At 45.3% G+C, this 13,182-nt stretch overlaps 1 protein-coding gene across 3 annotated transcripts in view; it reads right to left on the bottom strand.

Moving 5' to 3' along the window:
- LOC147021675 (protein TMEPAI-like) overlaps positions 1-10,989 on the bottom strand; it is a 46,059-nt gene extending 35,070 nt beyond the window's left edge. For all 3 annotated transcript variants that reach the window (XR_015060882.1, XM_085891905.1, XM_085891906.1), the window contains exon 1: positions 10,700-10,989. Coding sequence is in view for 2 of the 3 variants with exons in the window: in XM_085891905.1 (XP_085748031.1) it covers positions 10,700-10,799 (100 nt within the window). In the remaining variant the exon portion in view is untranslated. The remainder of the gene's footprint in view (positions 1-10,699) is intronic.
- Positions 10,990-13,182: the final 2,193 nt, after the last annotated feature.

Here is a 13,182-nt window from a genome sequence, read left to right as displayed (position 1 = left end):
AGACGTCAAAGGACACAAGCAAGCCTGGTGTTGGCATAACAATAAAGTTGATGGGCTTAAGATCTTAGGGTCTTGAATTTAAGCCCCTGTTGGGCCGTTAAATACCATCACGTAGGTTGACTCAGCCTGTCATCCTTCTGAGGTCAGCAAAATGAGAACCAGCTTATTGGAAACAGGGGGCACTGCATTAGCGACACAGCCGTGCTCCCAGCAATGATGCAAGCAACAGCCACATGCTGCATACGAAATAATAATGACACAAACAACAGGGACAAATAACTTATTTAACATGTTAAATACGGTGGTGTGAAAGACAGTGCGTCAATGGTGGTAAACTTCCAGAAAAAAAAAATATATATATTATTTTTCTCTAACCTTTAAAATACTTATTTTATTTTCATGTAATTATTTACTTGAACACAATAGAACACAAATCGTCTTTTGGCCACTTCCAAAAACCTCCAGTTTATCAGTACTTGGAAAAAAATATTATGCCATTTCAACCAATCATATGTCAGCATTGGTAAATATCAAGATTCAGAAAAAATGGTGCTTGGTAGGAAATATAGATCATGCTTGGAAATGCAAAGCAGGATTTTAAAAGATTGTTATTCCCATGTCCTTTTTCTCAAGACTGCACGGGATAAGATGTTCTATGAAGTCTCTAGTTATACATGTTTGAAAACTTGGACAGCAGGGAAAAATAAACAAAAAGGAAAATAATAAAAACAAAAACAATGCATTGTCTGACCAACAAATTGATGCTAAAACTGCTTCAAAATAGTCTCTCTCACACTGTTGATGAAATTTGAGCAATCGCACATGGATGCGGTTGGAAAAGGTAAAAATAATGGAAGAGCATTATTGTCAGGTCAGGACAAATCAGACTAGTGATGTGCTTGCAGGTATCATGTAAACCTGTACTAACCTGTTCCATGGTCGGGTTGTTGGTGACTAAACCATCTCCCCCATCAGGTTTTCTGGTGAGGAGGGTGTTTGGATATGGACACCCAGCAGGATTAAAAACAAAACCTGTCAAAGGGCGGAGGAGCTCCTTGTGAGAGAACGGCCATCCATATCTAGTGCTCCACTGTGTCTGCGGACGTCCTCCTGCAGTTGGGTTACTTTTTTTTAGGAGGTTGGTGGCAGGATTTGCACTCCGGCCGGCGTAAAATACTTCACTCCGCAAAACTCAAAAAAAAAAAAAAGGCAAAGAAAGTTGAAAACTCACTCCGTGGGAGTACCTCCTGTGCAACTACCCTCCACAAGACAGCTCACCAGATGACAGGATTAGGGCAAAGCATTCAGGACCCCTCACTCTGATGATTGGAGGAAAACCATGGGTAATCTTCCTGAGTCAGATTGCGGTAGTGTGTGTCGGGGTGGTGCCGATGTCGTCCACCAGACGGCGGTCTTCTTGGGTTAACCTGAGGTGGTCCTTTTGGGTGGGTGCCTGGAATGTTCTGTCCCTAAGGGAGGATGATCACCTGTCCCTGTTATCATCTGAGCTCAAGTGTATGGACATCAGTATTGCAGCACTCTCTGAGGTTCGGAGACCGGATTGCGGTGAGATCATGGCGGGTGGTTATACCTATTATTGGTCTGGTCACTCTGATGGTTACCATGCCCAAGGAGTTCCTGCAGCTGTGTCCAATAAGCTGACTCCAATGATAATTGAGGTAACATCAGTCAATGAGCGCATTATGAGACGAAGGATTCATCACTCCTTGGGTGCCGTTTCCCTGGTCCCTGTTTATGCTCTGACTGAGGCAAGTGATCTCACCATGAAGGACGCATTCTATGCCACGCTCAAGTCTGTGGTTGATCAGTGCTCCAGGTGAGATACTCTTCGAGTCTTAGGGGATTTCAATGCATCGACTGGAACTGATAGGGATGGTAATGAGACATGTGTTGGTCCCCATAGGTCTGGAACTGTGAAGCAGAACAGCACAAAGTTCCTTGACATTGCAAGAAGTCATGGACTGAGGGTGGCTGGTTCATGGTTTGAGCGCCCATATGCTCATCACTGGACTTGGTATTCCAACGCTGGTGCAATGGCAAAGGAGAATGACTAAGTGCTCCTTGATGGTCACTGGAGGATGATCCAGAACTACAGGGTCTACCGGATGGAGTGCTCAGTACCGAACACATGCTTGTGCTAGCAACTCTGAAGTTGCAGCTTAAATCTTGGAGAATGGGACCATTCCAGCCGAGGCTAGATGTTGGTAAGCTCAAGGATGAGCTAAGAGGGTACCTGAGGAGTTTGCGAACAGGCTGAGTGAGGATTTGAGTGGGGGGGGGGGGGTCTAGGTGCTTTGGAGAATTCTGAAGAGTTGTGGAGTGCCTTCAAGACCACCATCCTTTGTGTTGCCAGTGGATGTCTTGGAACCCACCGTCAGACAAAGAAGAACTTTATCTCCCAAGGGACACTGGATGCCATTTCCCAGAGTTGCAGGGCCAGGCTTAATGGCAGAACTGAGCTGTTCAGAGAGTTGAGGCATTAAAATTGGATGTGTGCTGAGGGTGGACAAGGAGGCCTATGTGCGAGGAATCTGTGAGGGGGTAGAGCATCACCTGTGGTCAGGTGTTTCTCATCCTGCTTACAGGGGAATTTGTGCATTATGTTCCTCCAAGCCCATCCCTCGGTGGACTGCAGTTAGAGCGGAGGGTGGTGGGCTCTTGACAGAGGAGTCCAAAGTGAAGGCCCGCTGGGCCGGTTAATTTGAGAGGCTGTACCAGGCTGATCCACCATCTTTGGAGTTGGATGTCAGGGGTGTTACTATCCATATTGCTGACCCTCCAATCAATTGTGATCCACCTTCATTTGTAGAAACAGACTGTGATGAACTGGTTGAAATGAGGTGAAGCTCCTGGGATCTGTGGCATCCATGCTGAACTTCTCAAGGCTGGTTGGAAATGCTGAACTCACGTCATTGCATGCAGTTCTGTGCTCTGCCTGGAACACAGGCATCATCCCAACTGACTGGAAGAGGGGCCTTGTTGTCCCTCTCTGGAAAGGGAAGGGTGATCGCCAAGATTGCAACAACAACTGAGGGGTGATGCTGCCCTCAGTGCCGGGCAAGGTCTTTGCTCAGATAATTCTTGACAGGGTTCACCACCATTTTCTGGAGCACCAGCGTCCAGACCATTCAGGCTTTACACCAAAGAGATCAACGATTGACCGTATCCTTGCTCTTCATGTCCTCACCGAATGCAGACGAGAGTTTCGGCAGGGGCTGCTTGCAGCCTATGTTGATCTCTGTAAAGCGTTCGATTCATTGAATTGGGATGTACTCTGGAGGATTCTTGGTCTTCGTGGGGGTACCAACAAAACTGCTCAATCTGATGTACTGAGAGTGTTGTGAGATGTGGTGATACAATCTCCAACTTATTTCCAGTTGTTACTGGAGTTTGTCAGCAGTATGTATGAGCCCCCGCACTTTTCAGCACTTGTATGGACTGGATTCTGGGGAGGATGTCGAAGAGATCAAGCTGCGGTGCATCGTTTGGGAACGTCAAGATGTCTGACCTTGATTCCGCAGACGATGCAGTCATCTTTGCAGAGACAGTGGAGATCTTTTTTGGGGCCCTCGAGGTGCTGAAAGGAGTCAGAGCCACTGTGACTATGAGTTTCCTGGGGCAAGGAACTAAGACCCAGGCTTTCAATGACATCTTGGATGCTGCTATCTTGTCTGTATGCGTTTGTGGTGAGGATGTTGAGGTCACAGAGAGATTCACTTACCTTGTCAGTGATATCCATGTCTCTGCTGGCTGTGAGCCAGAGATCAATAGATGTCTGTGTCAGGCCTGGCAAGTCATGGATTCACTGAGTCATGGGGTGTAGTGCAGTCGGTACTTGTGCAGTAGGACAAATGTCTGAGTCTTCAGGTCTTTGGTGCTTCCATTATTGCTCTACGGATGTGAGCCTTTGACTCTGATCAGTGATCTAAGATGGAGACTTAATTCCTTTGGTTCCTGGTCTCTTCGGAGACTCCTTGGCTATCGCTGGTCGGAATTTGTGTCCAAAGAGCGGTTGCTGAGAGAGACTCGGATGAGATTTGTTACTACATAGTCCGTGAGCATCAGCGGGACATGTGGCTCGTTTTCCTGATGCTGATCCTGCTCATCAGATTCTCTCAGTGAGCGAGCCTCGTGAGTGGAGGAAGCCAATGGGCCGTCCACGTGCCTCATGGTTGCAGCAGGTTGATCAGCATCTCAAGGAGATGGGGATGGGCCAGGCATCTGCCTTGGTGGAGTACCGACGGAAACCGAAGCAGCCACGCACTGCTTCGGCACATGCTCCTATACCTGACCCGACCTGTGATGAGACCGTGTTTGTTGTTACTACAGAATAAGGACAGGATAAGTTGTATGAGGTTTTATTGCCAACTCCTGACATATGTAGTTGTGGAGGGATTGACAGTAACGATGGCAGACGTGACGAGGAAATTGAGGAACACTGCACATAGTGTCCAAACATCATGGTTGAGAAAAATTAATTGTATGATAAGAGAAACTGTGGGTCTAAAACCAAGACGCAAGTCACCGTAGGCACCCGTCATTCAGGACTGTGGTTCAGCCGATGCAGAAATTGAGTGTCAAAGTCTCGGAGATATTTAACCAAGAAGCATGATTAACTGCAAGGCATTTTGGCAGCCATTTCCACATGTGCGAGCCACTTATCTGCTGCAAATAGAAACAGCACATCCTCCGTGCTGCAAAGAGCATTACAAAAAATAAAAAAAATCAGATTTTCTGACAACGTAAATTTTGTAGAGATGGAAGGACAAAAGTTGTGTTTCAACGTCACGAGATCATGGATCCTTACAGTTTTTATTTTCAGTGCGCAAGTCACATGAAGTGAAGACATGTATTGGAGGTTTTATTTTTGTGGTATGGTTTGGGTCATCTAATCTCTTTTAGAGGTTTTATTACATTCTGGGAAAATCCAAGGAGGATCTACTCGTGCTTCTCAAACACCTCAATAGTCTTTCTGCTCCAATACCCACATCAGCGTTGGGTCTGTTGGGATATCAGAACACCCACGACCGGTCGTGAAAGTGTTCACAGCCAAGAGTGAACCCTCAACAGATATCCAATCCATTGCAGAATACTGCCAGAGCGGATCTCCACCCAAGCAGGAAGTTGGAATTTAGCCAAAGTACTGGCACACACGGCTCACTCCTCTTTTTTTTGAAAGTACTGCAGGATCTTTAAGATACACATGTGAATGATAGCAGATGTGACAACCATCTTGATATCCCCTCTGAAAGACAGCGTACTCATTGATAAAACATTCTGGAATCTCCGAGATGACCATTTATAATCAGGTCCAGGATCAAACTCAGATTAGACAGCTCAAAAGGGGAGTATGCTGACTTTGACCTATCCCTTCAGCCCTTCATCGTCAGTAGGTGTTCTCCAATGACATCAGACATGTATGTGTGGTTAACGTTTGGCTTTAAATATAAATCGCCAGAACTTCCAACATCTTCCTTGGTTCCTGTATCTGAAATCCCATTGAGAATATGCATCACGAGTCGTCATGGATTGGACATCATGCATTCATTTTGATAAAATTAGCGTATGGTATTGAAAAAGGTAAAGAGATTATTTGTATCCACATTTGACGGAGTCAATTAGGAGTTTGGTCCGGCTTAACGTCCATCCGAAGCACACTCATCGATGCAACTCCCTGACTGCGAAGCACAAGTCCAACAATTTAATTATAGAAGGGTCAGGAATCGAACCCGGCGGAGCGAGCTCAAAGACAGGTGCGCTATCTCTGCACCATCCTGTGGGACTACAGACATGATAATGCTTGAAGAGGATTGGGAAGGGAAATACAGAATAACGTCGAGAAGTTTGTGAAGTCAATGGCTTGTGTAGCGAAAGCACAATTGCAGTCAAACACCATTGGGTGAGATTTCAAATTTGGATGGGGGTGCGGGGGATGGGGAGGGCAGACAGAAATAATGACACTGTTTGAATGGAAACTTATTTATTTATTTACTTTGCACAGTGTACAGAGCTGTGGAGCAGGTGTAATAGAAAACAGGGGCGAGAAGAAGAGAGAGAAGAGCAGACAGGCTAATCTGAGTTGTAAGAATCTGCAAAATAAGCCTGTGGGGTAGTAGGAGAGGGGGATCATGGAAGATTGGCAGTCAAGAGGATAAGAGAGGTAATTAATTAATTATACACACACACACACACACTAGAATGGTGGGTGCATTTTAGAAGTGAAGAGAGAGATCCATTAGATGGACAAGTGACACAAGGCAAGAGATCTGAGGAATTCCTTTTTCTCCTGCTACATTTTCCACAACACTTTGAGATAAAGAAGAATCCAAACAACCATGGACTCTCACAACACATTTGCATCAATACCAATGTACAATATATTACAATGAAACCAATTAAAATATATCGCATTATATTTAAAAATAAATAAATACTATATATATATATATATATATATATATATATATATATATATATATATATATATATTGGGAGGCAGGATAGCCAGGAGGTATTCACACTCACCTCTCAGCTGTGTTGCCTGCATTCGAGTCTAGATCAAATGATAAACTGTCATCCCGGTGTTTCAAATGCAGGGCGATTCATCAACGTGTGTGCCATCCCTGGGATGGACGTTAAACTGGGCATCCCGTATACCGACATTAGTTGGTGGACCTCAAAGACCCCACGGTGGCCTTCACAAAGAGGAGGAGAGTTATCACCACCATCTTAAACAAATTCCACGCTCCTGCCACTTCCAGTCGAAACTTTTCCCTGGCAGACCCCACAAGAATGTGGGAATAATTGGGATCAGTAAAAGTGGCAGATATATAGATATATATCTATAAAAAACCCCATAAATATATATCAATATTTATAAAACTATATATATATATATATATATAAATACATATATAGAAAATATATATACTGTATATATACATATAACTATTTATTCTTCTTCTTCTTCTTCTTTCGGCTGCTCCCATTAGGGGTCACCACAGCAGATCATCCGTTATGATCCACATAGTGATTTGGCACATGTTTTACTCCAGATGCCCTTCCTGACGCAACCCTGGTCGCCTCGTACGACACAGGGATCTGGTACACCTATTTTAACCGGGGTATACACCGGCCCAGTACACTGGTACTCACTTCGCCGACCTCGGAAGGATGACAGGCTGAGTCAACCCCCTGGTGTATTAATTCAGTGGCCCAACGGGGCTTGAACTCAGGGCCTTTTGGATCCCAAGCCACTGCCCAAACACCAGGCTTTTATATATATATATATATATATATATATATATATATATATATATATATATATATATATTTACTACAACATAAGAGAATATATCCCATTTCTACATTTATAATTATATATTTTACTTTTACATTTTGCTCAATCAAGTTTTTTATTTCATTTATTTAACTCTTACTTATTATAGTTACAAAATTCATTAAATTATTTAAAAATAAATTAAATTACTTCCTTTTTAAAATTATGAAAATATATAGTTCATAAAAATATAAATAATATGAAATATATAATTACCTTATAAATATGTAATTGTATTGCATTCAAAAAGAGAGATCGACACGGGTGAAACAGATACATCGGAGCAACACTATGGTTGGAATTAAAGAGACACAAAGGCAGAGAATGGCTTGAGTTAGAGAAAGATTGTTTGTGTAAAAGTTGATGCACAGGCAGTGAGAGCGGTGAGGAGTAAAGCCTGGAGGGCAGTTTGCTGAGCCAGACAAAGCATATCTTTTTTTTTCTGCCCCCCCCCTTAGTTCCCCCCAGCACCCCCTTTACATCCACAGCTTCAAGTGCAGGAAGCAGCTGGGAGAAGATGGGTGGAGAGTTGAGGCCGAAGCACAAAGCAGCTGCGCGTTTATTATTAAATTTTTGGTTACATTATGAATGCAATGAGCGAAACTTCCACGTGGCAAGCTAAGGGGGTTAGTCTTGGAAAAGTAATTTGTCCTTTATCACACCAAAGCTAAAAAAGTTAGATATGAGGCAGCCAGGACACTAGATTATCCATCTATCTCCTAATTCAGAAGTTTTGTTTTGAAGAAATGAAGAACTGCGTGCACAGGATGAAACATGAACATGTAACAAAACTAACGTTTCTCAAGCTTGTTTCTTTCCCTCTCTTCCGTTCCCTTCTGTTCTTCCAAGGTTCAAATGCAAATTTTTGAGCACGCTCCAAAATCAACCGAACCCCCTCCCTTGCAGCCCAAGCTCCTCTCCATTGTTTCACCAAAGCTAGCTGGCATCCCCATCCTTTCCCTCCCACGCCCTCACCCCCCTGCTCTTCGGTTCACATCACCCTTAACCCCAAACTTCCCCCACTCACACGAAGCAGCATACTCCGCATACATGCACTATTCCTTGGACTGCCAAATCCAGCTGGAAAATTGTACTCCTCACTTCCATACAAGCAAAACTCGAGTTAAGGGAAAGATTGAAAATGTCGTGAAAACATTTTGAATTATCTCTTGAATAAGGATTTACGGGAATTTCGAAACGATACAAATGGTTTTTTTCTCGGAGTGCATCAAAACTGAGCAGCTCGTAACAAGCATGGTAACCTGATGGAGTGTGGAAAGTCCGGTGTTGTTGTAAATGGTCCACGAGTTAAAAGCTCCAAAATCCAGGCTCGTAATACCATCCAAAGGTTTTGCCACCTTGTCGTCTTAGACCAGCCAAGCCACATCCTTTTGTGGACAAAAATGGAGGCTCATGGAAGAGCGAGGTGACAAATGGTAAAAAGGGCAATGCGTGATGGTCGAGTCATGGTTGGATCCAAGAAAACAAGGGAAAGAGCCAACAACAAAGGAGAGAGAATAGGAGCGAAGGAAACAGTAACCTGAAAGTAAGAGAGTTGGGTTAGTTCGGGTTAATGGGGGTGGAGAAGATCGTGGGTAGGTAATGGGGGAGAGGAGGAGGGTGACATGAGATGGTTGTGCATTGCTTGCTTGAGGTCCTGGAGGGAAAAGTGTGGTTGAAATTGTATTTGGTGGGAAGGAAACTCAGGCAACCTGAACTCCAACAGCAACAACTAAAACGGCACTAAGTAGAGCGCATACCTCCACCACGCTGAACAGTTTACATTTTGTATCCCACTGAAAGGCCGGATCTGGAGCTTAACCAACATCGAATTGGCTTCTTATTGTCACCTACCAATTCAACCATTAGGTTTTGTCATAACTTGTCCACAACTTTTTGAAATATCATTATATATTTAGTTTTTCGCCCCATCTCTCAATGGGGACGAATCACCAAGAAAAAATATCGGATCCGGATCCGGATTTTCATGAGAATCGAATCAATCCGTCCTTGTCACACACCCAACCTGTCCACCAAGTTTCATCCAAATTCGTCCATAACCATGTGGGATATCCTGCTCACAGCAGACAAACGGACAGACAAACAGGGGTGAGAACACAACCACAGTCTACCTTCAGTGGTGCAGCCAACAATTCAATGACGAGCGAATGCAATTCTTCACCTCACCAATTGAGGAGGGTTTCAGCGTAGAGGAAGCTCATCTGGCCAGCTCACCATTTCAAGGTTAACGAGGTTATAGTTATAGACCCATTCAAGTACGTGCTTTCTCAGCCCAAAAGACGCACTTCGTGATGTCCCCACAATAATTATTTTACGAAGCTTCCTGAAAATCCACCTTTAATGCACTTCCTCAGCAAGGCCTGCATTGCGACCACGCTGTGGCTTCACAATCCCCAAAAGTACATCACGAACCCGAACCTGTGCTTGACACGAAATATGGTAAAAAGATAAGATAACTCCGATGCAACAAACTTTTATTCCAGACAATTAATGTTCTCTTTCTCTTTATATATCTATATCTCCTGTTTAACTATAGTCATGGTCACATGTTCCACATGGTGTGTGAGGGAACAATTATTTCCTTCACACACACACACACACACAAACACACACGGAAGCGGATGAAAAAACTGACAGATAAGAAAATAAGGGTAATTGATGGGGATGGAGTGGGGTCTATCAGTGAAAGAACCAGACAGGTACTTCATCTAACTCGGGCTGGACTTGAACTTCCATGACCCTCATTGTACAGGTGTGCTGAAAATAAAATAAATAAATAAATAACGAGGCCAACTTCAAATTACTGCACTGGAAGATACAAGTGCAATGGGAGAGAGAGAGAGAGAGAGAGAGAGAGAGAGAGAGAGAGAGAGAGAGAGAGAGAGAGAGAGAGAGAGAGAGAGAGAGACAGACAGACAGAAAGCTGTTGGTTATCCTGTGTACAAGGAAACGACGTGAGAAACAACGGCAAACGAGTTAGACAAGTGCAGCGTCTGCACATCACCCACAAAAGCTCTGCACAACCAGGTGCAGCCACGACACGTCACAGCCCCGTACACGGCCCAGGTGGAATCACTGTTTGTGGGTCAGTCACAATGCAACCGAAGAACACAACCTTTGTGACGTTTCCACCAACAAACAGGGTTTGGGTCAAATCGGCGCGATGTGACCGGAGTGGGAGGAAAGCGCAACGAGCAGAGCGCGTTCAACGGCTGCGCAGTGAGTTCGTGCAAGCGTCGCACGGTCGCCAGCGATGCGCGAGTTCGGGCTATTGCAGGTACAATGCCGACAAGCTATTCCATGGCGATAGAAACTCACAGAGGCGCATGTCGCGGGTCGAGCTGCGGCAGAGACACGGACACGCGGCATGTGGACCCCCCGGGACGGGGCTCGCGGAGCCGCCCGCGGGAGCAGACATGGAGACATGGACAGCACCGGGCTGGGCTGCACTGCCGGTAGTACTGCGCTGATACACGAACCGGCACTTTGGAGGGAGAGAGAGAGAGAGGTATAACGTGGGAGACACCGAGCGAGACAGGGAATAAGAAGGGAGAAGGGACGCGACGCAAGAAGAATGAAATGCGGGGGGGGGGCGGGGGTGAAGCTAAGGGATATGGGGTAAGGGGGAGACTGGTAGACAGTGAGCCAGTCCGCTCCGCCTCCCGGGTCTGGCCACGAGGATAGGGAAACGCGAGAGACAACAGCTCAGACGCTCAAGCAGGGAAACCGCCGTCTGTCTGAATGCGCAAAATGGGTGGGCGGAGACTGGAGTCGAGACGGGGCCGGACCGACCAATAGAAGGCGGGCGAACTAGTAGGCGGAGCTAATAAGCAGCTGTGGCTGGGGGGCGTGGCTGGCGGATGAGTGTTTGGTGGATGGAGCCGGTGAGCCGTGGACTGTGGGAGGGATGTCGGCTTGGCTGACCTCGCCATGAACCCCACGTGAGCGCGAAACGAGAGCCGGACAATCTGCCTGGTTACCCCATGGACCTTTGGGTATCTCGGACGGCAAAATGTCCGCACGGCGTGTGATTGAAAATAACCATTTTGAATTGGAATTTCTCAACCTTCATCGATTCATTCCTCGTCCTCGTGAAACTCCGTTTTTAAACGACGTATTAATTAATAAAAATACTATATACGTACAAGTGCCTATTACATAAATATTATACATTAATAGTTTATACATTAATATTAATTTTATACATTAATATTATACATTAATAGTTTATACATTAATAGTCTATACATTAATAGTTTATACATTGATATTATATTAATATTAATATAACTAATATTATACATTAATAGTTTATACATTAATATTATACATTAATGTTATATTCAGATTAATATAATAATGTTATACACTAATAGTTTATTCATAAAATGACATTTCATAAAGCTAAATACTGTATCTGTAGGATTTGGGGGGGATGGTCCAGACCTAGAGGTACACACACTCGCCTCTCAGTTGTCCAGCCTGAGTTCGAATCTTGACCCAGCTATAAACTACCATCATGGTGTTTCACAGGCAGATTGGTTCATCAATACTCGAATGTAAGACCTGTCCCTTTACTGATGCGAATACCAATCTTTGGGAGATTGCTAAAAAATAAAATACAAAAGGTTGTTGTTAATGGGGGGGGGGAATTAAATTAGGCGGTGTATCGATACAGGCCGAGCTGTACACTCAGGGAGTGAGGAGGGGGAGAGTGTAAATAAGATATTCATCACAACCTTTTTCAGATTCTGAATTCCGAATAATATGCAACAACACACTTCGAGGAAGTTCAAAATAAAATCCTCCCTCCTCCCTCCTCCCTCCTCCCTCCACTCCTCCCTCCTCCCTCCTCCCTCCTCCCTCCTCCCTCCTCCCTCCTCCCTCCCTCCTTCCTCCCTCCTTCCTCCCTCCCTTCCTCCCTCCCTTCCTCCCTCCCTTCCTCCCTCCTCCCTCCCTCCCTCCCTTCCTCCCTCCTCCCTCCCTCCCTTCCTCCCTTCCTCCCTTCCTCCCTCCCTTCCTCCCTCCCTTCCTCCCTCCTCCCTCCCTCCCTTCCTCCCTCCTCCCTCCCTCCCTTCCTCCCTCCTCCCTCCCTCCCTTCCTCCCTCCCTCCCTCCTTCCTCCCTTCCTCCCTCCCTCCCTCCTTCCTCCCTTCCTCCCTCCTCCCTCCCTCCTCCCTCCCTCCCTTCCTCCCTTCCTCCCTTCCTCCCTCCCTTCCTCCCTCCCTTCCTCCCTCCTCCCTCCCTCCCTTCCTCCCTCCTCCCTCCCTCCCTCAGGGAGGGATCTTTAATGCAAACAATCGAACCAGTGAAGGACAATCAGTTGAAAGTCACTGATAAAAGGACGTGTGGGTCGGATATACCGTGTTGGCTTCTTGTAAGTGAGGGCATACTGGAGTTGTAGCCAGAGTTGTGGGTTCAAACAGAGTTGTGGGTTCAAATCCAACTGGATGCAGCAGTTTTTGGATCCTCGTGGAGGATCTCAAAGTCTTACTCACGTTGTTCTTCTTCATCTTCTTCTTGTGAACTTTTTTGTTTCACAGCCTACAGTTTTCATCGAAACTTCCTGAAACTTGGCATATATATGTAATAATACCCTGCGCAGACAGTAACCATCTCCGATTTTGAAAATTCCTCCTATAAAAAAAGTTATGACGTCAAAACATCTCCGCTGATGGAAATCGCCTAAAAAATTATCTCCGAAACTCGGCAAGCTTTTTGTTTTCTGTTTGCAGGAATCTAACAGGGCATTAGCAGAGATGAATCACCGCGCATATGATACATCACGATGACGTCATATCA

This window comes from Eptatretus burgeri, chromosome 8 (genome assembly GCF_056783735.1).
Source record: "Eptatretus burgeri isolate ZD-2024b chromosome 8, Ebu_testis_v1, whole genome shotgun sequence".
Classification (NCBI taxonomy): domain Eukaryota; kingdom Metazoa; phylum Chordata; class Myxini; order Myxiniformes; family Myxinidae; genus Eptatretus; species Eptatretus burgeri.
This window is presented reverse-complemented; position numbering and strand designations above follow the sequence as displayed.